This window comes from Stigmatopora nigra, chromosome 5, assembly GCF_051989575.1.
Source record: "Stigmatopora nigra isolate UIUO_SnigA chromosome 5, RoL_Snig_1.1, whole genome shotgun sequence".
NCBI classification, from domain to species: Eukaryota; Metazoa; Chordata; class Actinopteri; order Syngnathiformes; family Syngnathidae; genus Stigmatopora; species Stigmatopora nigra.
The window spans coordinates 2,140,617-2,168,007 of NC_135512.1; the positions used below are offsets into that span (position 1 = coordinate 2,140,617).

Genomic DNA, 27,391 nt, shown 5'->3' on the forward strand with positions numbered 1-27,391 from the left:
ACCCCTCCCAATTTAAACCTAGTTAAAAAATATTAAAAACTCCAATATTTGCACTCCTTCTTCCTACCAATAAAATCTTAAAAAGCATCCCTCCCCAAAAAAAAACCTGCCGCTCTCATTTGACGCCATCCCGCTGTGCGTTTTTTGCCGACTTTGTTCTTTTGGCTTGTTTACGCTTCCCTTACATCGGCGCCCTGGTTTGCTTTTCTTCCAAAAACTCTCGGCTAATTATGTTCTCCTCCGGCTGTGATTTGCGCTTCTTCATGTTAACTTTTTTCTTCTTCTATAGTTTATGAAAATAGATTCCGCTTCAGCCCGTTTTAGATATTAAGCCATCTTCTAGAGATTTTTTTTGAGGGATTCATACACATGACTTTCTTCTCTTTCATCTTTTGCTGTAATTCCAATGCGTGTAAAATTAATCTTTTGCTCTCTAAAGTTACTCAAATTCACGTAGTAAAAAAATGAAAAGGAAAAGGTAAATATTGGATGTTTGCCATGCAAATCCCGGCCGGGTTTTCAACAAAAAAATCTCAGTAGGGGAATAAACTCGGGATTAATGCTAATCATTTTTGACCGTATTTGGCAACTGGAGTTTTTTTCTTGTAATGGAAACAAGATGGCTGGTCATGCACTAGCTCGGTTTCGCCTGAGTTGTTGAAGCTGATTTACTGTTAAAAAAATATTAGAGGGTTCTTGCTTAAGGGGGACCAATAAAATGAAAATACTGACCCAAGTATAGTACAGTTATACCTCTACTTACAAATGCCTTTAGGTAGGAACGTTTCAGGTTACAACATTTTTAATATGCTAACGAGGGACTGAAAAAGATCCAAGTTATGAAATGCCCCAAAAAAGTGAATGTATTTCCATATCCATTTTTTTTTTGGTTTGAATTATTAAGCGATTAAAAACTGGCACATTTTTTCACACACACACACACACACACTCACTCACTCATTCATTCACACACACACACTCACTCATTCACACACACTCTCACATAGTCACTCACTCATACACACTCACTCACTTCCTCACACACACACACTCATATACACACACACACACTCATACACACACTCATACACACACTCACACACACACCCACACTCACACACACACGTACACACACACACACACACACACACACACTCATACACACACTCACCCACTCACTCACTCACCCACACTCACACACTCATACACACACACACACACTCACACACACACTCACACAAACTCACACACACACACACTCACTCACTCACTCACCCACACTCACACACTCATACACACACACACTCACACACACGTACACACACACACTCACTCACTCACACTCACACACTCATACACTCATACACACACACACACACACACAGACACACACACACACACACACACACAAACAAACACACACACACACACACAAGAGAAGACGAGGATGACAAGGAAACCTTAGCATGTTAGCAATAGGGGCTAACAACGCAAAACAATAATAACATGGCCCAAAATAAGCAAACTATTAAATGCAGGAAAACGCTGATGCAACCCATTAAATAATCCAAGTGAAATTCTCCCTGGCATTTTCTTTCTTTTTTTTAAATGCCACGTAAATACTACCTTTTTGAAAATGTCCTCATTTGGAGGACAGCATGTAATATTTTTCTATATATATTAAAATGTTTTCCCATTTTATGTAAATGTTCTGAACGAGGTAAATTGTACAGAAAATGTCGCAACAACAGCGCTTACCGTCACAATCGCCCAAGTGAGCCACGTTTCCCTGCTCGACGTCTTGCTCAAAGGGCAACCTGCCAAAAAAAAAAGACACACAAAAGATCAAAAAACGTCAACAAAAGGACAAATAGGGACACATTTACCTCCTATTAACCTCTCACACATGCGGAAATACCCGGAGAAAACCCACATAACCCTTGGAAACAACATACAAACTCCACACAGGAAGGACAAAGCCCACTGGGGTTCGAACTCTCGATCTCAGAACTGCGAGCCGGATTTACTAACCACTAGTCCACTGTGCTGCCTCAAATCAATAATAACTTGATCAATGGCGGCCGCCTTAACCGTAAATATGACAAAACAACGCCAGAGGGGTTTTGTCTTAAGCCACGCCCCCTGGTAGGAGGAAACCCAATGGCGTGGGGGCTCCTTCAATCAAATCAGGAGGGTTAACACAAAAGGCCTTTAACAGCCCGAGGTGGTCTCTCTCTGTTTTCTCGGCTCAACATCTGTGTTTTCTGAGCTTCTAATTCAATGAGTTGTCTGATCTGAGTGCGCGGGGGGTGACGGGGAGGGACGGCACTGAAGGTGAGCACGCACACACTTGGAGCCGGGGCGCCTAAGTGAAAGGAGATGCGGAATTGCAACAGGGCTGCTAGCAACAGACATCTTGAATTGATAATGAGGCTGACTGACGGCCCACTTAGGAGAACAAGCAGATGTTCCCACCAAATAACCACCACCAGACCATAATAATAATAATAAAAAAAATATGTCATTGCAGGTGCAAAAGCCTGAAAGAAGATAAAGAAAACTTTTTTTTTTTTTTAGAGCTATGTTAAGGTTATTTTTCACATCCGGAATCGGTGGCTGTTAGCCAATCGTAAGGCAGGAGGAGACCATTCATGAATATTTTGGAAATGTGGGAGGAAACCGGGAGTACCCGGAGAAAACCCATGCAAGCCTGGGGAGAGTGTGCAAACTCCACATTACTGAGGACCCACCTGGGATTGAACCCTTGATCCCAAAACTGCGAGCCAGACATGATAAACACTGATCTGTGCTAACTCCACACTGAGGACCCACCTGGGTTCGAACCCTCGACCCCAAAACTGCGAGGCCAACATGCTAAACACTATTTGGTGCAAACTACCCTGTGAGGACCCAACTGAGATCGAACCCTCGACCCCAAAACTGCGAGGCCAACATGCCAAACACTTGCCTTTTATTGGATAATTACTTATTTTTTTAATTTCTTATTTATTAATTACTTATGTGTCTGTTTGTTGTTATTTGTTGAAAACTTTAAATCTCATTATACTTCCATAATGACAATAAAAGCATTCAACTCAATAATTAGCAAAAATTAAATAAAATTAGGTGTAATGCCTTCCTGTTTTAATTTTTTTGGTCATAATTTCAGTTCTAAATTTTGCCATTTATTGTCTATATTGGCTCCATTAAAATGATCACCTCATAAAATTTAATTTAATTGCAATTGCATTTTAATGGTGTTCAAATTTGTAATGGCTATAAACCTCGAGGCTAATCACGTGCGCTGGTGCATGGCGTTTCGCATCAGGAGTTAGCATGAAGCTAAGTGCGAAAGAGTGACGTCACCTGGTTCCGGGGCGCAGGAAGGAACAGGTGCTTCCCCGGGTCCAACCGCAATACGGGTCCCTGGAGGCCATGCAGTTTCTGCAAAGGAAATGGAGTCATTCCAAATTGGATTGTAATCACCCATCAAAATCTCGTTTGGAAACGCGATCCTCTTCCTGGCTTGAAATGAACTTAGACATTGATTTCCTGCCGGCGGGGGAATTTTGGAGATGCTGGAATATTAATTATGGTGTCATAAGCATACAATAGATGTGTTATGGAGGGGCAAAAAAAATATAATTGAAAATATAACTAAAAAGTGAAGTATTTCGCCATGTACTAAAAACTACGTCATTTCTTTACAAAGTCTTGGCTAGTCATGCTTTTTTAAAAAACTATTACATTCCATCATATTGTTAGGGTTTTAAAAAAAAATTATAAATATATAGAATGCAGTAAAAACGGCATAATTAGGAATGTTTTTGAATTTACTGTACTTAAGTACTAATATATATATATATATATATATATATATATATATATATATATATATATATATATATATATATATATATATATATATATATATATATATATATATATATATATATATATATATATATATATGTGTGTGTATATATATATATATAGAGAGAGAGAGAGAGATACAAATACACATACATATATACACATATACATACATATATACACGTATACATACAGATATGTGTATATACATACATATATACACATATACATACAGATATATGTGTATATACATACATATATACACATATACATACCTATATTTGTGTATATACATACATATATATGTGTATTTACATACATATCTATATACATATGAAGATATACAAATACTTTGATCATATTTTTTCTAATTGTGGATCATATATCATCGTGCTTATTTAATAATTTATTAATTACCTATTTATGTCTAAAATGTCTTTTGCTGTGTCTGTATTCTCACCCTCTTGCTATTGTGACAATGAAATCTAGTCTAATGTCCTTTTTCTCTGAATTTATACTTTTTTGATGTACAGATTTTAAGTCAAAGTGAAATGGAAGGAATGAAGAAAGGTTGATCTCACTTAATGCATCGCGAGTAGAGTTGGCAGCGAGCCAGCGGCACTCGCACCACACAGGACGGGAAGACCAGAATGAGCGTGTGACTAACGCGGTCCAGAATCAGAGACAACAGCTGCCTGGCCTGTGGAGAGTCGCCGGCGCACCTGCAACAATCGGACAAACGCAATGTGAGGCCACCGCGGACCTCTCGGCCAGCGGGAAGATGGGGAAATGGTCGCCCCGGCGTCAATTGTCGAAGAAGAAAAAAATGCTAAAGGATAACAGCAGGTGTACTCATGACTTTGTCGCCAACGCTACTATTACTCCTAATACTACTACCCCTACCATTCATACTTTTACTGCTGCTGCTACTACTATTACTACTACCACCACTACTACTACTCCTGCTACTCCTACAACTGATACTACTTCTACTACTCCTACTAATGATACTACTGCTACTACTGCTTCTACTCTTACTACTACTACTACTGATACTACTATTACTGATACTGATACTACTGCTACTACTGCTTCTACTCCTACTACTCCTACTACTGATACTACTATTACTGATACTGATACTACTCCTACTACTCCTACTACTGATACTACTACTACTGATACTACTCTTACTACTGATACTACTCTTACTACTGATACTCCTACTACTGATACTACTCTTACTACTGATACTCCTACTACTGATACTACTACTATTGATACTACTCCTACTACTGATACTACTACTATTGATACTACTCCTACTACTGATACTACTACCACCACTGCTAATACTACTACCACTGCTACTATTACTACTACTGCTGCTGCTACTTCTACTACGACTGCTACTACTGCTGCTACTTATACTTCTACTACCACTACTACTGCTTCTACTACATCTACTCCCACTAATACCACTGCTGCTACTACTACCACTACCCCTACTACTACAACTACTACCACTACCACTGCTACTCGAGTGTCAAGTCAGGTTTAAGGGTACAAAAAGTTAACGAGTAAATATTTGTTACTTTTCAGGGTTGAAGCCTTCCAACTCCTCCAGAAAGACGTTGCCGCTGGTGACCGTGTTGTCCTGGTTCGGCATGATGAGGAACTTGAGGACCGTCCCCCGACTGGAGCCCAGAAACACCACGGTTCGATTCCGGTACGGCCCGGCCTCGGAGTCCACCACCATCTTATTCAGCTGGTACCTTCGGACAATACAAGTGAGTTTTTCATTGTGAATCCAAGTAAAAAAGTACTTAAAATGACTTCTCAATTTCAGGCAAGATATCCTAAAATTAAGCAGAAAAAAATATATAAATACATCAAAAATCGTTTGCTCGTTATTTATACAAAATGTAAACCAAAAAAAAATAAGAGAATAATGTTTTCCCCAGTCCTTCATTGTAGTTCCCCTCCCTCCCATTACCCATAATCCCCCTGGCAAATGAGTGACAGTGTGAATCCTCGCCGCGGATGAAAAGTGCGACGGAATAACCTGACTCCATTACTTTTCAAGGCGGTCTCGCTAGGCTTAATCCTTTTTAGTTTTGAAGAGAAACTTAATTGTTTACCAGATTACGGATTTTGTCAGGAGGAGGCTGATAAACAGGAATGCCACAGTGTACACAACGGGCTATTTATTCCGTCTTTTTTGGCCAACACTAGTTAAGAAAAAGAGGATAAAGATGGAGGACTTTTGAGTTACTTACCTTGTTTTTAATCCGACATCCAGTGTGGCACCTCTAAGAAAAAGCAGAAACGATTGGGTGTTAATACAGTAATCCCTCGAGTATCGCGCATTCACGACATTGCTGATTTTTTTTTTCTGGGGGAATTAATTTTTTTTTATTGAATTTTTTTTGGAAGTTCATAAAAATGTGAACATCCACGATGATACTCGCAAGTGGAAGCCACTCCCCTTTCCTCTACTTGTTACTAGAACTCAGCGATGAAGTACCGTATTTTCACGACTATAAGGCGCACCGCATTATAAGCCGCACCCTCGATGAATGACATTTTTTCCATATATAAGGCGCACTGTATTATAAGGCACACTGTCTATTTTGGAGAAAATTTAAGACTTTTAAGTGCGCCTTATAGTGGTGAAAATACGGTAATTGCTATTGACTTCCAGGTATGAAGCACTCACTACTTTACAGTCACCTCTAGAGCCAGCCATTGTTGATGTTTTGGATTTTTCTGTATAAAATATTGCAGTGGGGGAGGAGCTATGTGATGGAAGATTTTGTAAACTAAGATGGCATCTGCATATTTAACAGTATTTTTTTAGTTCAGGCGTTTGTGTTTTTTTTTAATATCCGACAGTGGTGGTTTTTCGTTTTTGGTTTTCTGTTTTTTCCATATATAAGGCGCACTGGATTATAAGGCGCACTGTCTATTTTGGAGAAAATTGAAGACTTTTAAGTGCGCCTTATAGTCGGGAAAATACGGTATAAAACAAATACAGCATTTCTTCCTAAACACGAACGCAGCATTGAAATACTTCAAATCATTTTTTTTTTTCAGAACTCACCTGACCATGGTTTTGACAATCCACGGCCTTTGACCCAGCGACGGGACGGCCTCGTCCATCAGCGGGTGAGTTTTGATAAAGTTGAGCATCTCGTCAGGGAAAGCGTTTGACGAATTAAATCTGGAGCCCTGAAGTGCGCAGCCGCCGGGTCTGAAAAAAAAATGCAAATACAAATGAAATACTTCCTTATGTACCGTATTCTCCAGAATAAATTCTTGTCATACTTACAGGACAAGATAGGCAACTTGGATTTTTTGTAAGTAGAAGTACTTTACAAGTAAATTCTTGTCATTTGTATAGGGTATTAGGAAGGACATTTACCATTTTTGGGAGATTTTGTAATTTGGATCCTTTTTTTGTATGTTGGGATGGTTATTTATCAAATGATTTTGTATCCTGAAATCTCTAGAGGTATTTGTAAGTAGAGGAATTTGTAAGTAGAGATATTTGTAAGTACTAGAGGAATTTGTAAGTAGAGATATTTGTAAGTAGAGATATTTGTAAATAGAGATATTTGCAAGTAGAGATATTTGTAAGTAGAGATATTTGTAAGTAGAGATATTTGTAAGTAGAGATATTTGCAAGTAGAGATACTTGTAAGTAGAGATATTTGTAAGTAGAGGAATTTGTAAGTAGAGGGTTTTGTAAGTAGAGGTATTTTTAAGTAAAGGAATTTGTAAGTAGAGGTATTTGTTAGTAGAATAATTTAAAAGTAGAGGCATTTGTAAGTAGAAATATTTGTAACTAGAGATATTTGTAAGTAGAGATATTTGTAAGTAGAGATATTTCCAAGTAGAGATACTTGTAAGTAGAGATACTTGTAAGTAGAGATATTTGTAAGTAGAGATATTTGTAAGTAGAGGCATTTTTAAGTGGTGGAATTTGTAAGTAGAGGCATATGTAAGTGGAAGCATTTGAAAGTAAAGGAAATTATAAGTATAGGCATTCTTTAAGTAGTGGAATTTGTAAGTGGAGGCATTTGTAAGTAGAGGAATTTGCAAGTAGAGACATTTGTAAGTAGAAGCATTTGTTAGTTGAGGCATGACTGTATTATGTTAGCGTTTCTTCCCCTTTCATTGTGCATTCTTAAGCTAGTACGGCAGGTGTGACACACTTAGCCCGAAAAATACGGTACACGGGTATGGTACTGCAACATTATTCTCTAAACAACAGAACTTATTGCCCTCAAAATGAATTGAACGTCAATGACAGCCAGCCAAGGTCACAACTCAAATATTCTGACGCTCTCAACTATTGCAATTGAGTCCAGAACGTATCTTATAGCCTTGCCTGCATTTTGTCTAACGCTAATTAGCTAGCAAATTGCTTCCACCTTGGTTTGGGGATGACTTCATCAGGAACAGGTGTCCAAATGGACTCTGGCGACTTCTGCTCTTTAAAGCGACCGTCGAAAACCGACGACAACATTTCCATGTCGAAGGCACAAACCGCCGATCCGGGGATGCTGCGTACAAACAGAAACAGACACAAAATGGCCGCCAATAAGACATTTTTGATAGGAGAACGAGGAAAAAGCAGATAACTAAACAATAGAACGCCATCAATTGGATTTTTGGGCTTTTCGCAAGCCGCCGCTACAAAAACAAAAGGAATTGTTACAAAACAAAATGACAAGCAAAGATGAAAACTGTCAAGATGGACGGCTTAAAACAAAAAAGGAAAATAGGAAAAATCTTGGCAGACGTTTGTGGAAAAGAAAGCAAAATGGAAATGAGTCACTGATTAGTCAAAATGGCGTGAAGAGAAGGAAGCTGGCTTTAGGAAAATGGCCGCCGAGTCGTGGGGGAGCCGAACATCTGTACATGGGCCACACACAAATTCTCGGAAGGGACCACTCTTGACCCCCCCTGTAAAGATTTGGTTGACTGAAATGTAGACTACCAGGTGTGAGGGTCAGAAAAATGAAAAGATACTGCTGAGACTTGTTTTTTTTTTTTTTACGTGTAGTAAGTGTCAAGTGATTGAATTTGTGTCGAATATAAATGACCACGAAACTTGAGTCACCTTACCAAAGTACTCTAAATGTGTTTAGAATTCTATGCTTTGGAATTGAATGATTTTATTGTCATTATACCTGTATAAACTTCACCACTGAGTGCAGAAATAAAAAATAAAAAACAAATACAGTAATCCCTCGAATATCATGGCTTCTCTACATTGCATTTTTTTTTCTTCCGAATTTTTTATTTGTTTATTTACTTTTGGTAAATTCAAAAAAATGTTAAAATCCACAATGAAACTCGCAAGTGGAAGCCACACCCCCACATTGAAGTAAAAAACATATATATATATTTTTTTCTTCTTCTTATTTTCATTTTTTTCCATTAATTGATTTTTGTTCAATTTTTTTCTATTAATTTATTTTGTTTCAATTTTTTTGTACTTATTTATTCTATATTTGTCTATTTATTTATTCAACTTCTATTTATTTTTTCTATTTTCTTCAATTTATTTTATTCAATTTTCTTCCATTTAATTATCCTATTTTCTTTTATTTATTTATTCTATTTTCTTCTATTTGTTTATTCTATTTTCTTCTATTTATTTATTCTATTTTCTTCTATTTATTTATTCTATTTTCTTCTATTTATTTATTCTATATTTTTCTATTTATTCTATATTCTTCTATTTAATAGTACAATTTTCTTCAATTTATTTATCCTATTTTCTTCTATTTATTAGTACAATTTTCTTCAATTTATTTATCCTATTTTCTTCAATTTATTAGTACAATTTTCTTCAATTTAGTTATCCTATTTTCTTCCATTTATTAGTACAATTTTCTTCAATTTATTTATCCTATTTTCTTCTATTTACTAGTACAATTTTCTTCAATTTATTTATCCTATTCTCCTCTATTTATTAGTACAATTTTCTTCAATTTATTTACCCTATTTTCTTCTATTTATTGGTTCAATTTTTCATTTTTCGATTGTGATGAAAACGAAGCACGAGTCAGGTGGGCGTCGGATAACAAGCGACAAATACGACAACCCGAAACGTCTTCTCAAAGGGAAACAAGTCACGTCTCTTAAAGGCGGATTACAACAACAACAATATCTTGCGGCTTTTCCGCGGGGCGACTTCGTAGAGCCAGGGGGGGGGGGGGGGGTGCTTGGGCCTTACCGACTATAATAAGAGACTTCCCGTAAAGTCCTATCCGTGATGTTGCCTAGCAACTAGCAATGAGAAACTTTATAACGATAAAAATGATCATATTTTGCACCCACAGGATGAAATTGTTTTTGTTATGACGATCGACACCAGAAAAAAATCTTCTTTTTTCGGTATTTTGACTGACAAAGTGGTCCAATTTTGTTTTGGGGGATTGAATTCAAATGTTGGGGTCGGTTTTGGATTTGCGGGTGTTTTCTCAGGTGGAAAAAAAACACTGGTTTGGGGGTCAGCTTCATGACCTGTCACTCATAGGATTTGGCAGATTTTGCTTGTTTTTTTTTCATTGGCCGAATCCCTTCACAGCGACGTTCCATTAAAAAACCCAAACAAACAAGGGCCGACATCCCATTCGGCTGACAAAACATGACTGGAGCGAAGGAACGGTCTTATATTTAAGATCTAAATCCCCAAATTTTGAGGACTCCATTTTCCAACTGGCTTTTTTATTCATTTTTTCTATAGGTGAAAGAACAAAAAAAATACAGTAAAACCTTGTTTTTCGCAGTATTTTGGTCCCGAGACATAGTAATGAATAATGTAGGGAGTCTATTTAATATTACAGTAGTGCTTTGACTTACGAGTGCCCTGACATATGAGCAATTTGAGATGAGAGTCAAATTTTGAGCAGATATTTATCTTGAAATACGAGAAATTTTGATATACAAGCATTTTTTCAGTGTTTTTTTCACGTTAGTCAGTGCAAATGACGGATATTTTTCGCTAGTACGTTATTCTGTTGTGAGGACATTTGTGTGCATCATTTTCTGAATATTTTGAATGGAATACAAAAGCAAACAACCCTTCATAGGTTGCATCTTAAAGTCAGATTGGAGGCGGAGCCAATAGAGCCAAGAAATGTATCAAAATTTAAAACAAAATTAGAATTAAGTTTACTGTAAAGTTAGATTAAACTTATTTTTGAGTGTCTGCATCGTAATCAAAGTTAATTTAAATTTATTTATGTCATGTTACGAGCGTGTTGCCGTGCAAAAACTTATTATACGCCCTACACGATTTTAAATGATAAAAAAAAAACATATAAAATACGGGGAAAAACGTATAAATTGATGGCGGCAAGTAAGGAATTAAAGCGTAATGCTAACCTGTTAGCGGGCGTGGAGAAGACCCCCAGGATAATGTCGCGTCCATGCATGTTAATGACGGGGCTGGTGGACTGCAGCATGTTGAAATAGAAGTGAGAATCTCCCGGGACGGAACAGTTGAGGCGGGCCTTCAAGAAGGACGTCCATTGCTTCTCCAGGACGCGTTGAGAGCCGCCTTGGTCGCCTTTGCATACCCGGGCCACACGGGGCACTACCACCTAAATGTAGACATTTTAAACGCTGTAGTTTACAATGGATTTAGCCCAAGAGGAGTGTTTTGAATGATTATTTAGGGCATTTTTTTCTGTATTTGTAGTTTTTTTTTAATTGTATTTTTGATGAACTGATGTATTTCCCTTACCTTTTCCAGGTAGTTAAACTCCATGGCTATTTCCCTGAAGAAGAAGTAAATATGTGGTCCCCACTCTACTGCGCTGACAAAGAATGGCTCTGGATGGGGTACAAAGTACACAAAAAAACATTTTTTTGCACGGCAACTTGCTTGTAACATAACATAAACTAATTTAAATGAACTTGGATTACGATGCAGACACTGAAAAATAAGTTAAATCTAACCTTACACCAAATTTAATTCTAATTTTGTTTGAAATTTTGATACATTTCTTGGCTCTATTGGCCCCGCCTCCAATCTGACTTTTAGATGCAACCTATGGAGGGTTGTTTGCTTTTGTCTTGCCTTCAAAATATTCCCAAAATGATGCACACAAATACTCGTATCTCGAGATAAAAACTGGCCCAAAATTTTACTCGTATCCCAAGATAAAATTTGCTCAAAATTTTACTCGTATTTCAAGATAAATATTTCAATCTCAAACTTTTACTTGTATCTCAAGAAAAATATTTGCTCAAAATTTTGTTCGTATGTCAAGATAAATACTTGCTCAAAATTTTATTAGTATCTCAAGAAAAACACTTGCTCAAAATCTTATTCGTATCTCAAGAAAAACACTTGCTCCTAATTTTACTCGTATCTCAAGAGAAATATTTGCCCAAAATTTTACTTGCATCCCAAGATAAATATTTTGCTAAAAATTTTACCCGTATCTCAAGATAAATATTTTGCCCAAAATTTTACTCGTATCTCAAGATAAACATTTGCTCAAAATTTTACTCGTATCTCAAGATAAATATTTGCTCAAAATTTTACTTGTATCTCAAGAAAAATACTTGCTCAAAATTTTACTCGTATCTCAAGATAAACACTTGCCCAAAATTTTACTCGTATCTCAAATTGCTCATATGTCAAGGTACCACTGTACACTAAAAAATAAAGTATGCCAATAATATGCAAGGCTCCGCCCAGTGCTCATAGAGACATTACACCAAGCAGTTATCAAAATGTGTCTTGTATCTCAAGATAAACATTTGCTACAAATTTTTCTCGTATCTCAAATTGCTTGATAGCATGACAACATTAGCAACCCACAATGACATTTTCATCTGCCTTAAAAAAATATTTACTGTAAAAAAAATTTTTTATACGGCATACACAATCTGAAATGCTAAAAAAAACGGGAAAAACTTCTAAGTTCAAAAGTATAAAGTACTTTTGCCACCTGTGTGTATGTGACTAAGCCGTAAGCTAGCTTGAAAGAAAGCGCCTTTATGTCCCTGCAGATTTCACGCCGGAAAAAAAAAAACGTGGGTAACCACCCCCCGCCTTCGCCGACGTTTGACTGGATTTATACTAGCGACGTCTACCTGCTAGCGCCCTGATAGCGCCTCCTTTTACGGCTTCATCTTGGTGAAATAGCGCCGCGCAAACAGCTGCTAACTCCACGTAAATTGTCAAGCTCGGCCGGCGCTAAAGTCTACGACCATCATGATTCTTGGGTAAATAACACACCCGTACAAACACGTATACACAAAGATGTTCGGGTACCTCGGAACCATTTGGAGTCGTGCTTAATGGTACGAAGAGCCGGACTGTCCCCGAGGCTTCGGTAGATGACCGCGTCGATGGCGAGGAAGTCGGTCACGGTGGCCGTGAATAGATTTCCCTCTGTGGCGTACAAACATATTTACAAAAAAATGAAATTTAAATGGATTAAATGGCATAATTTGATTGAGAAAAAGCCTGGATTTTAATTGTGATGGTTCGTTGAATTAGAGTGGGGTGGTGATGGTTTGTTTTTTAGTATTTTTTTTATTGATTTGGTGGGAATAGTGGACAATAGAGGGAGATTATGGTAAGAAATATGCAAAAAAAATTAAGAAAACATTGATGTTATGTCATTTGTAGTCAGGTTTAATGAATTGTTTACTTGTTAGGACTAAAAAGTGGGCGTTTTATGTTGATTGGATGGTTATTCATGTTGACTACACTGGAAAAAAAATGTGTTTTTTTTGGTGGGGAAAAAAGGTATTGTTGGTTGAAATGGAAGTAAAAATTTGAATTTTAAAAGTGTTGAAAAAAACATATTTGGTCAAAACAACATATATGTTTAAAAACAACATATATTTGTTCAAAAACAACATATATTTGTTCAAAAACAATATATATTTGTTCAAAAACAACATATATTTGTTCAAAAACAACATATATTTGTTCAAAAACAACATATATTTGTTCAAAAACAATATATATTTGTTCAAAAACTATATTTGTTCAAAAACTATATTTGTTCAAAAACATATTTGTTCAAAAACAACATATATTAGCTCAAAAACAACATATTTGTTCAAAAACAACATATTAGCTCAAAAACAACATATATTTGCTCAAAAACAAGATATATTTGCTCAAAAACAACATATATTTGTTCAAAAATAACATATTTGTTCAAAAACAGCATATATTTGTTCAAAAACAACATATTTTGCCAACAAACATCATATATTTGTTTAAAACGACACTTATTTAAATAATATATTTGTATAAATTAAAAAAAACATTGATATACTCCCTTTTCAGTCAAAAACGGATTGGTCATCCAGGGCCATCAATGGCATTGAAATATATATATATTTTAAATATTTTTATCACTAGCCAAAGAATACACAATGACGAGGATTAGCATTTTTTTGAGACAGTAATTTTTTAACCGAAACCAAGAAATATAAAATAGTAAAATGGAGATAAATACTAAATAAGCATCTGTTTACATAATATATTTATGTTTAATAACTATAGCCTTTCGAAAAATGGTCAAAATATCTATACACAAGTCACTAACTGAGTATTAGTCGCAGTCCCAACCAAAAACTAACAAAAAGTACAACCTATAGTCCGTAAAATACGGTAAGCACTGCCAACCTTCGTACTTGAAGCCGATTGGACGTCTTTTTTTGCTATAATTTGGAGTCAATGACTTAAATAGTCGTTAAAGTACTCATAGTAGTATAACAATATAAAGTTCTTTGTCAATGTGAAATTTTGTTTACAATCTGTAGCGCTTCCACAACAAAACAAACACATTAACCCAAGTTAAGCTAAGCTAATATGCTATAAACGCAAAATGAGCGCCACTTTTACAGCCAAGTCAAGTATTCAATCAAGAAAAGTCAACAAACGAGACGCTTTAAGAAGCCGCAGCTGCGAAACTGAACATATTAAAAAGCTCATTATCCAACGCTAACAAACAATAAAGTGTCTTAATGATTGGCGCTTAAATTCTTAAAGAGACAGTACACCAAAAAAAAAAATAGTGGGCGTTTACCTGCAAAGAGGGCCACGTTGGCGTGTTTGGGGTCGTAAGGACACCTGGCCATTCCGCTGACGGGGTCCCCGCTCATTTCCAGAGTGTCCCCCTAAATTTGTAAACATACACAAGAACATGTTGAGGTGAACATGAAGGCGCCTTTATGAAAAAACAAGTCACAGGAGAATGTCAATTAGCAGGTGTTAGCCGCTAATGATTCGCCGGCGGTGATTAGCTGCGTTGAGGAAAACATGACAGGAGGACGACTGGAAGGTTGACGAGAAGCGGCGTCCAATCAAGTGGCTCGTTTCAATCTTATGTTGTGGATTTAAATTAGTTTGTCGTTCATGGATGTCCAATTCTTTTAATTGGGATTGGATTGAATGCTTTTATTGTCGTTATACAAGTAAGAGATGCACAACTAATGGCAACAAATCTATAATCAATAAATAATAACGTTGATTCATGAATATATGTCATCGAATAATAAGTAATAAATAAGTAGTCAACAACATAAATAGGTAGGGAAGTAAAAAAATAACCAAAAACAAACATAATAAGAAATAAGTGGGAAATAAGTGGGAAATAAATAAGAAATAAGTGAGAAATACATAAGAAATATGTGAGAAATAAATAAGAAATAAGTGAGAAATAAATAAGAAATAAGTGAGAAATAAATAAGAAATAAATAATAAGAAATAAGTGAGAAATAAATAAGTAAGAAATAAATAAGTAAGAAATAAATAAGAAATAAGTGAGAAATAAATAAGTAAGAAATAAGTGAGAAATAAATAAGTAAGAAATAAGTGAGAAATAAATAAGTAAGAAATAAGTGAGAAATAAATAAGAATTAAGTGAGAAATAAATAAGTAAGAAATAAATGAATAAGTAAGAAATAAATAAGAAATAAGTGAGAAATACATAAGTAAGAAATATGTGAGAAATACATAAGTAACAAATATGTGAGAAATAAATAAGAAATAAGTGAGAAATACATAAGTAAGAAATATGTGAGAAATACATAAGTAACAAATATGTGAGAAATAAATAAGAAATAAGTGAGAAATAAACAAATAAGAAATAAGTGAGAAATAAATAAGTAAGAAATAAGTGAGAAATAAATAATAAATAAATTAGAAATAAGTGAGAAATAAATAAGTAAGAAATAAATGAATAAGTAAGAAATAAATAAGAAATGAGGGGGAAATAAATAAAAAATAAGTACAAATAACAGCAACAAACAGACAATAATAATAAATTAGCAATCAAGAAATAAGTAAGAAATAATTAAGTAGTCAAAAACATAAATGAGAAGCTAAGTGCACAAATACTAACAACAAACGGTCCGATAAATAATCAATACATAAGTAATGAATAAATAAGTAGTCGACATAGCAACCAAAGTACCAACGTTTTTGCATGTCCGCAAATATTAAAACTATTCAATTCACTACTAAAAATGTAGTTTTTAAGCTAAATTTAACAGTTTAAGACCAACATTAATTCCTAAAACATTTCTAAAAACACTTTTTTTGCATTTCAATCCTTTTGATTGGCCGGTTGCTCCACCAATCAACGAATCGATTGAGATCACTACATCTTTAAACCACTTTCCAAAGTGAAAATGGTACTATTCCGTCTTCCAATTTAGCGTTAGCTCCGCCTGGCTATAAATAAACCATTAGCTAGCATAGCTAAGTAGCCCCCCGTCGCCAGGAGTTGGCGAACGCTGACTGAACTTGAAAAGTCAAGCATGAAAAAAGATTTTCCCGGAAAGTGTCTTTGATATTCAAAGTACGCCGTCTTTGATCCCACGCGCCAAATGCTAACTTAGCCAGGTCTGTGACTCAATTTTTAAGGTTTGAAGTGGGAAAAAAGGGGGAAAAAAAGCTCATTCTGCCACACGCAAGATGATTTAAAGTGCATAGGAGAATGACACACACAAGATGGTGGACAAGAGCAACTGTCAGATAACACGTGTGAAGAAAACAATGACCTGAAAAAGGTTAATTGTGAAGCTAACTGATAAGAATTGAATTGGTGGCTTACCGTGTAGTTGGCGCACAGCGGGTTGAAGGCGTTGGTGCCGCACACAAACAAACCACCAGGGCGGCGGAGGAGAACTTTGATGAAATTACGGCATTCATCCTATCAAAAAAATGAAAAAAATATTAAAAATAATTCTAATAGTTTTTAAAAGGTTGAGGCAAGTCCAGTCTATTTTGTCTACATTTTAAAGTCATACTACTTTCTTTTAACCAATTTTTATCCTCATTAGGGTTGCAGGGGGTGCTGGAGCCTAATCTCATCTCATTTTCTGAACCGCATTATCCTCAGAAAATGAGATGAGGCTCCAGCACCCCCCGCAACCCTAATGAGGATAAGGTGGTTCAGAAAAGGAGATGAGATGAGGCCCCAGCACCCCCCGTGACCATAATGAGGATAAAGTGGTTCAGAAAATGAAATGAGATGAGGCTCCAGCACCCCCCATGACCCTAATTAGGATAAAGTGATTCAGAAAATTAAATGAAATGAGGCTCCATCACCCCCACGACCCTAATGAGTATAAAGTGATTCAGAAAATTAGATGAGATGAGGCTCCATCACCCCCACTACCCTAATGAGGATAAAGCAGTTCAGAAAATGAGATGAGGTTCCAGCATTAGGTTCGCGGGGGGTGCTGGATCCTCATCTCAACTCATTTTCTGAACCGCTTTATCCTCATTACGTTGGTGGGGTGCTGGAGCATCATCTATTTAATTTTCTAAACCGCATTCTCCACATTAGAGTCGCGGGGGTGCTGGAGCCTACCCCAGCTAACTACAGCCACCAGGCAGAGGGACACCTTGAATCCTGGCCAGCCAATCACAGGGCACCAGGCGGAAAAAATGATAACCAATCGAGAACATGTAAACTCTACACAGTGAGCATCAAACCCGCGACCCTGGCACCGTCAAGCCGAGGCGCTAATCACTGCTCCACCGTACCAAAATTCCAAAAATCATCTTAAAATGTCGAATTTATCGAATGAATCATATCACATCGCCATAGTCATGTACGAATCAAGACACGCCCCCTTCTGAGAAGAAAGCCTTTGCCTTATTAGCACGTCATTCCTGCAAATGACCACCGGTGGGCGGCTTGGGGAATAGCGTCAAACGACTCCCGTGGTTCTTTGGCGCCCTCTCTACCCGTTGGCCTTTGAATTTGCTCATGACGAAGACGAGCAAAATGCATCTGCCGCCGCATGAATTCATTTCATTAACGAGCATTCATCGATTCCAGGAAGCAATTTGCCAGCGACGCGCCCCTCTTTTATTCAAAGAGTCGAATCAAGTCAGCGGGATTAGCCTTCCACGCCGCTTTCGTGACGAGCCAATGAGAAAAGGGCGTCGAGATCCAAATGTTTAATGTCCCCCCGCACGGCGCTCCATGCTCCTTCCGTGGGAGGCGCCCCAGACAAAACGCCACCTGTGCCTGTGTTGGCAAGCCTCCGCCAAAAGCTAGACGGGTTCGCAAAGCCCCTCCCCCTCCCGCGTTTCTAGCGGACCTCCGGTACGGCGGCGAGGCCTCGGAAAAATTGATCTGTGGGTGGCGGGCCAGCGTATATATTAGATTAGATTACATTAGATTGCATTAGATTACATTAGATCCGATTATTCTATTTTAGATTATATAACTTTATTCATCCCGTATTTGGGAAATGTCATTGTCATAGTAGCTAGAGTACTGTACTTTATACTTGTTACTTTACATTGTACTTTATATGTTTTACTTGACTTTGTACTTTATACGTTTTACTTTACATTGTACTTCGTACTGTTTACTTTACATTGTACTTTGTACTGTTTACTTTACATTGTACTTTAGATTTATTACTTTACATGGTACTTTATACTTTTTACTTTACATTGTACTTTATACCTTTTTACTTTAAATTGTACTTTATACTGTTTACTTTACATTGTAGTTTATAATTTTTACTTTACATTATACTTTTTACTTTACATTGTATTTTATACTGTTTACTATACATTGTACTTTATACTGTTTACTTTACATTGCACTTTATACTGTTTACTTTACATTGTACTTTATACCTTACATTGTACTTTATGCTTTACATTGTATTTTATACTTTACATTGTACTTTATACTTTACATTATACTGTTTACATTGTAATTTATACTGTTTACTTTACATTGTAATTTATACTGTTTACTTTACATTGTAATTTATACTGTTTACTTTACATTGTAATTTATACTGTTTACTTTACATTGTACTTTATACTGTTTACTCAACATTGTACTTTATACTGTTTACTTTACATTGTAATTTATACTGTTTACTTTACATTGTACTTTATACTGTTTACTCAACATTGTACTTTATACTGTTTACTTTACATTGTACTTTATACTTTACATTGTACTTTATACTTTGCAATGTGCTTTATACTTTACATTGTACTTTATATTTTACATTGTACTTTATACTTTACATTGTACTTTATACTTTACATTGTACTTTATACTTTACATTGTACTTTATACTTTACATTGTACTTTATACTTTTTTTACTTTAGATTGTACTTTATAATTTTTACTTTACTTTGTACTTGATACTTTTTACTTTAATGATGAGTGATGAGTATGTTAATACTTTAGTCCTTTTTTTTTCTTAACGGATGCACTTTTTTATATGTATCATATCTTGTGCTGACCCCGCACATTTTTAAAGTCAATGTGGCCCCCGGGCCTAAAAGTTTGCCCACCAACCCCTGGGCTAATACGGAGCCAGCTAAACATTTTTGCATCTGTTCTTCATCTTTTGTCCCGACGTAAAACAACAAACAAACTTCTCATTTCAGTTCAACCCGCCGACAGAAACGACGCCGGCCCTCCGGTTACGATCGACATTCCTCGTCGGGATCGCAAAACAAAAACGTTGTAAAGTCTTCAGCCTGATTCGCACACTCGTAAAATATGAGTTACGGAGCGCCACGAGCCGCTACGTTAACGCGGGTATAAAAGCTACGCAAGGCAGCAGCCGCCACCGACCGGGGGGGAAGGGAGGGGGCGGAGTCTTTAGCATGGCGGCTACGCTAAATCTCTAAACTTTCCATGATGTCAGCACCCGCATTTTGGCAACTGGGGAACGGAGACGAGTCGAGGGCGGCTAATGATTCACGCTTTCGCCTACATAACGGTAACAGTTTCAGGTAAAAATATTCTCTAAGATGTATTTGTTTATATTTTAGTACTTTGTGCATTTGAAAAGGGGCTTAAATTCTAGTTTTTGAAGGAATTTCTATACATTTTTGGTGAGGAATGTCAATTTAAAAAGGTATTTACCCATTTTGATTGATTTCTGATTCAGATAAATGGCTTGTTAATAATTAAGGGATTTAATTTTATGGATGCGGGTCGGTGGTAAAGTGGTTTTCGCGTCGGGTTCGCAGTTTTGGGGTCGAGGGTTCGAACCCAGGTCATGTTTTTTTTGTTTTTTGTAGATACAGATAGTCTGGTTTCCTCCCACATCCCAAAAACATGCATGCTAGGCTAATTGTATGCTATGCTAATTGTATGCTATGCTAAATTCTTCCAAGATATGATTGGTCGTTTGTCTCCTTGTGCCCTGCGATTGGCCAGCCCTCGATTCAGGTTGTCGTCCCCCGCCTGGTGCTCATAGTTAAGCTGGGATAAGCTCCAGCACCCTCTGTGACCTTTGTGAAGATAAATAATTCAGAAAATGAATTAATGAATATTACCAATCAAGTCATATAATGTTATTTTAACTGTTTTCTACCAAAAACATTAACAATTAACACAAAAACTCCAAAATTTTGACTTTCTATAACAAAAATATATATATACTTATTAAAATTTGCATATTTTACTATTACAATACTTCCTCTGAACTGGCCTTTTTAAAATTTTGCCCTTTTTTGTTCACAAAACCAAATATTTTCATTTCTAGAACAATTTAAACATGAGCCAAATGTTAGCTTATGCTAAACAAGTATTAGCTAACACATTTCTGAAAGTTACAAAGAGACTAAAATCACATAAAATAACATTTAATTGTCCACTTCCTCCCCAAAAATTTAAAGACTAACTCCCAAATTCCCTAGCGTCAGGTAGACCAGTAGCCCCGCCCCCTTCCCTCCCCCTCGAGTCGACAAATTTAGTCCAGATGGCGACTAAACGCCCGGCATGTGGTCGGCCTTCTGTTCTCCAGGCGAGGTTAGCGAAAGCAAATTTTCGCGCCGCGACTCATTTGCGTTTGGACGCCGTCAATTTGCCACCTCGTTTTCCGCCAGCTGTCGAAGGGCGGCGTCGCCATTTTTTTTCTCCATCGGACGCTAACATTAACGCGCTAGTTTCCCACTTCTCTCTGCCGTGTGGTTTTTGTTAGCGGCCTTGCGGTGTGTTCGCTAACAATTAGCATCGAGCGGAGGATGAAGACTAGCGAATGCGGATTAGTTTTTACACGGAGGGTGCGCGGGGGGGATTATAATTCACTTGGAGCGCTATGCGGTGCTGCTAATTTGGTGCTGCTGTTAATTAATCCCCCGCCCACATGTGCGCTAACGTACACCCTTTCATCATTTTATGGAGCATCGCTTTAAGGGGTTGGGAGGTTTTAGTTAAAGAGTTAAGAATTAGAGTCGTCAAATGTTGGATTTTTTTTTTTGCCGTTTATAAATAGCTAGCCATGGATTTGGATTTAAAATAATAGCAATTAGGATTACAGGGAAGCGAGCTAAATTCTTGGATTTGAAAAGGATTTACTAAATTTAGTAGGTTTACTAATTGGAGAAAAATTAGGAGGTGCTGCTTATTAACCCAAAAAATAGATTATATAAATATATACATTTAAAGCATATATTTATTATTAATTTATGTATTATATATTTATTTATCTATTATATATTTATTGTTTATTTATTGTATATTTAATATATATTTATTTATTTGTTATATATTTATTTATTTGTTACATATTTATTTATCTAATATATATTTATTGATTATTTATTTATTGTATATTTATTATATATTTATTTGTCCATTATATATTCATTGTTTATTCATTTATTGTATATTTATTATGTATTTATTTATTATATATTTATTCATGTATGATATATGTATTTATTTTTTATTCATATATATTTGATTTTTATTTTATTATATATTTATATATGAATCTTATTAATTTATTGATTATTTATCTGTCCATTTGTTGTTGTTATTGTGCACTTTTTTGGTACATTTTAAATCTCATTATACTTAGATAATGACAATAAAAGCATTTAATTCAATTCAATATGAAAGTATATGCATATGAAACGATCATAATGTATTAATATCTAAATATAATTACACTATTTGGGTCAAAATGCAAAAAACGTGATCAAAAAGTCTGAAAATGACGAATTCTAAACATTTTAAATTTTGTGTTTGACCTTTTAAACAACTTTGTTTGCTATAGGACCATAACAGCCAAGACAAACTTTCTTTCTTCCAAATTACAGTCACCATAATCACTCAACTATGTATTTATTGATCATGTATTTGTTTGTTGTTGTTATTAATGCGCTTGGTGGCATAACTTTAAATCTCATTCTACTTTTATAATAACAATAAAAGCATTTAATTCAATTATTTGGCATCAAATGTTCTTTTTGCACCAAAAAAAATCTGTCTTTTTGCACAACAAAACTACTCTTTTTGAACAAAAAAAATCTGTCTTTTGCACATGAAAAATTACTCTTTTTGGACAAAAAAAATTGTCTTTTTGGACAAAAAATTGTCTTTTTGGACAAAAAAATTGTCTTTTTGGCCAAAAAATTTTTCTTTTTGGACAAAAAAAATGTCTTTTTGGACAAAAAAATTGTCTTTTTTGACAAAAAAATGTCTTTTTGGACAAAAAAAATGTCTTTTTGGGCAAAAAAAAATGTCTTTTTGGACAAAAAAATTGTCTTTTTGGACAAAAAAAATCAGATTCCATAAAAAACAGGAATCCGCAACTAATACATCATCAACAATCGCCTGGCTAATGTCGAAAAATCATCAAAAAGCAGGATATTGAATTTTCCTCCTAATTAAAGAGAATACTGTGTCCTTTGTGATCATCCAGGCGGAAACATTTAATTACAAAACCAATTATAAGGTGGCAAATGTATCACGTCTGACAAACGCATTCATGCGTCGACCCCCTCCTCCCTTGCTCGGGGGAGGAGGGAGGAGGATTTTCGTTGAAGTGGGGTGTTGTTTTGAAATTCTTTGCTTAATTGCGCACCTCGTTAATGTATGTGTGGGTGCCGAACAAAAGAGACGACAGGTAAAAAAAATATAAAAAAAACACTCAAGTGTCATGAATATGGATGACGGAGGGATGGCGGCGTGTGTGCGGGTAAAACGTGTTGATCCCACCCACACATTTTGCGGGCGTTCAGTCGTGAAAAACAACTTGGTTGAGATTTAATGAGGCTGATCTCACTTGAGATTAATCTCATTAGGAGATAGAGGAATATTATGGAAAAATGTTGGGTTGGGATTTAATGAGATTCATGTCAGGAAAATAATCTGGTTTAGAAATTTGGTTTATATTAGATGAGATTAATCTCATGTGATTAATCTCATTTGAAGATAGAGTAAAATTAGGGGGAAATAATTTGGTTGTGAAAGAATGAGATTAATCTCAGTAAAAGATAGTCAAAACAATTTGGTTTTAACCTCATGTATTTAATCTCATTTGATATTAATATTATTCAAAGAAAGAGAAAAAAATGTGAAAATAACTTGGTTTTAATCTAATTTATTTAATCTCATTTGAGATTAATATTATTCAAAGAGAGAGAAAAGAATGTGAAAACAATTTGGTTTTAATCTGATTAATTTAATATCATTTGAGATTAATATTATTCAAAGAGAGAAAATTGTGAAAAATAATTTGGTTGTAATCTAATGAGATTAATCTCACATGATTCATCTCATTTAAAGAGAGAGAAAAAAATGTGAAAAATAATTTGTTGGAATCTAATGAGATTAATCTCACCTGGAACTAATCTTATTTAAAGATAGAGGAAAAAGTCATGAAAAAAAACACTTGATTGGTATCTAATGAGATTAATCTCACAAATTAATCTCAATAAAAGATAGAGAAAAAATAGTTAAAACCACTTGGTTGTGATCTAATGAGATTAATCTCACCTGAAATTAATCCTAATAAAAAATTGAGAAAAAGATATACACAATTTGCTTGTGATTTAATGATATTAATCTCATTTAAGATTAATCTTGCCTGAAATTAATCTCAATTAAAAAAGATATACACAATTTGCTTGTTATCCAATGATATTAATCTCACTTGAGATTAATCTCACCTGGAATTCATTTTTTTGTAGATATAGAGGAAAAAATCCTAAATTAAAAACAACTTGATTGGGATCTAATTAGATTATTCTCACTTGAGATTAATCTCACCTGGAATTCATTTTTTGTAGATATAGATGAAAAAATCATGAATTAAAAACAACTTGATTTGGATCTAATGAGATTAATCTCACTTCATATTAATCTCAATAAAAGATAAAGAAAGAAATCATGAAAAAATATTTGGTTGTGATCTAATGAGATTAATCTCACCTGAAATTAATCTCAATAAAAAAAATTGAAAAATACATGATACACAACTTGCTTGTGATCTAATGAGATTATTCTCACATAAAATTAATCTCATTTTGGCCAATCAAAAATCATGCTAATGCTATCCATGGCAGGATTATAATTTTTTTAAACAATTTGAACAGCAAAAAATAATAATAATCATAATAGTAATACTAATAATACTGACCTCATGTTTGCCCTTCATCCGACAGATCCGGATGTCGTTCTTATTGGACTCCCACGTTCTTTTCTACGTTCACAAAAAAAGGTCAAACGTCGGTAAACAAATTTCGCGAGAGGCGATAAAAATAAAAAAAATAAGGCTCACCTTGCTGTAAAACATCTCATCCGCAACGTCCATGTCCAGTTCCACGCGGAAAAGGTCATCCCTACGAAAAAAAACACCACCACACTACGGTCAGCCAATGGCAAAAAGATTCACAGCAACTTTTCCCGCTTTTATTTTGGCGGGTTGCCAATGCGGGTTTTGAGAAGAAATTTTGTATCCGCGCTTGAGCTTCGCCAAGAATTTCAAGCATGACAGACATCTGATAATTATTTGAATAGCTGGATTTTTTCCAGGCGGCACGTTGGTGAAGTGGTTTACAAAGCGGCCGCACGGTTGTGGGGTCGAGTGTTCGATACCAAAGTGGCTTCTCACTTGGTGGAAGTGGCATTTTCTAGCTGGGATTTCTCTGGTTTATCCCAAAGAGTCTTATTGAGATTGGCTGGTAATTAGGTTAGCAGTCCACTGCTCCAGCACCCCCGCGAACGTAGAAAACGGAAAATGGATGAATTTTTTCAAGATTTTGAAAAATTACAAAATTCTGCTTAGCATTTAAATAGGAAAACTTATTTTGGGGGAAATTTTGTGAGATTGTTTTTGGTGTAAAAAAAAAAGAAAAATAAGAAAATTATTTTTATAATTTATTTTTAAAGCACTATTTTAGGATATATTTTAAAATTTTGGGTTTATTTATTTGAATTGATTTAAATAAGAAGATGGTAAAATAGTTAATATTCTATTTAAATTTTAATGGGCAAAAAAAATAAATTTTATTTATTTATATATTTTGTCTTGCCTGAAAAACAAAGTGAATTTAATTCCCCGGCTTACAAAAAATGACGCGACGGTCCAAATTCCGGCCCACAACCCTCTACTTTGACACCAATACTTAAACTGTCTCCAAACAATATTATATCATGTTCACCTTAAAAAATACGAGCTAAAATATACCCAAATATCTCAAATCTGTCAGTCATTCTCATCAAAGATTGATAATCCACTGAGTCATTTCACATTAACATGTTTAAATCCATTTGAGGCATGGCGCTCGCTCTCTTAGTTGTTTTTTTATCTCATCTTCTCAAAGGGAGTTTTTAATTTTTCTGGGCCCGTTTGGGGGCTTCAGATGAAGGATGGTCATCATTTTTCCTGTCGACTGTGACGCCTTTGGAGACGCTGTTGTGATTAAGCGCTGTATAAATAAAAGTGACCTGATTTGACTTGACACGGAGAAGTAAAGTCGGATAACTAACTCCATTTTTTTTTTGCTCATTTTTCAGGAGACTCATTTCAACTTTTATGGTGGCAATAAAATCCCGGAAAGTGACTTTTTTTCTGATTAGGTTTTTTTTTTTAACAGAATTTTCAGACCGCTCTTGTCCTCAGTAGTTTTGGTGTTTTTTTTAAGTGTAAAAAATGAACTAAATCTCATTTGAATAAAATGTCATCCATATTTGCACCAAAACTCAACATGGAAATTTGTAAAATTTGTTTTTTAATGCTTTCACTTAAGTTAAAGACTCAAACTTTTCCTATACACACATGTATATATGAATAAATATATATATATATATATATATATATATATATATATATATATATATATATATATATATATATATATATATATATATATATATATATATATATATATATATATATATATATATATATATATATATATATATATATATATATATATATATATATATACACAAAAAAAACTAGATTAAAGGCCCTGAATATTCAGTTTTTTAATAGATCTAAGACAGGGGTGTCAAACATACGGCCCGGGGGCCGGATCCGGCCCGTCTGGTGGTTTGGTACGGCCCGGGGAAGAAAGCTGCATTGTATAAAAAAAAAATGAATTTTCTTTAAAATTTGTAGTTCTTGTATTATCCGCTAGGGGCACAGTGTTTTAGTACATGCAGACAACATGAATTGACATTTATGTTCTTATGTTATTCTCTTGTTCATAATATATTGTTCATAATGTAAAAGGCAAATTCTGTTAATAAACATTTTGATAATTTACTCATTCTTTGCACTAATTATTAGTATTAGTGACTAATACAAAAGTGGAAAAAAGTGGGCTTATTGTTAGTTCTATGTCATTTTGCAATGAGTTTACTGGTCCGGCCCGCAGACCAAAGGGACTTTGACACCCCTGATCTAAAACAATGTTTATTTTAGCTTTTTTTTTTAAATATATTTTTATATTTTACAAAATGTGCTCATTCATGAGAATGACTGTATTTAATTGTGTATGTACATTATGAATGAGCTACAAAATTAGTCAATACATTTCTTATATAGTTTATTTTAAATTTGGAATGAACCCTGCTAGCATTGCGTTCTGCTTGACAACCGCCTGACAACCCGCTGGCCTCCCTCCTATTGGCTGTCTTCCAAAAAACAACTCTCCATGTTTTGTTTTGCTTTAGTTTTCCGAACATGGTTAAATCAACTTAATTCTTTATTAAA

The 27,391-nt window shown here is 35.2% G+C and overlaps 1 protein-coding gene across 1 annotated transcript in view; it reads right to left on the reverse strand.

Annotated features, from left to right (window-relative positions):
• sema6bb (sema domain, transmembrane domain (TM), and cytoplasmic domain, (semaphorin) 6Bb) overlaps nucleotides 1–27,391 on the reverse strand; it is a 65,016-nt gene that overhangs the window by 15,958 nt on the left and 21,667 nt on the right. The window contains exons 4-16 of the mRNA XM_077717251.1: nucleotides 24,950–25,010; nucleotides 24,809–24,871; nucleotides 16,989–17,087; nucleotides 14,958–15,048; nucleotides 13,181–13,300; nucleotides 11,639–11,727; nucleotides 11,278–11,495; nucleotides 8,310–8,441; nucleotides 6,977–7,126; nucleotides 5,469–5,648; nucleotides 4,455–4,595; nucleotides 3,367–3,444; nucleotides 1,759–1,817 (exon numbers count right to left, since the gene is read on the reverse strand). Coding sequence (XP_077573377.1) covers nucleotides 1,759–1,817; nucleotides 3,367–3,444; nucleotides 4,455–4,595; nucleotides 5,469–5,648; nucleotides 6,977–7,126; nucleotides 8,310–8,441; nucleotides 11,278–11,495; nucleotides 11,639–11,727; nucleotides 13,181–13,300; nucleotides 14,958–15,048; nucleotides 16,989–17,087; nucleotides 24,809–24,871; nucleotides 24,950–25,010 — 1,481 coding nt within the window. The remainder of the gene's footprint in view (nucleotides 1–1,758; nucleotides 1,818–3,366; nucleotides 3,445–4,454; nucleotides 4,596–5,468; nucleotides 5,649–6,976; nucleotides 7,127–8,309; nucleotides 8,442–11,277; nucleotides 11,496–11,638; nucleotides 11,728–13,180; nucleotides 13,301–14,957; nucleotides 15,049–16,988; nucleotides 17,088–24,808; nucleotides 24,872–24,949; nucleotides 25,011–27,391) is intronic.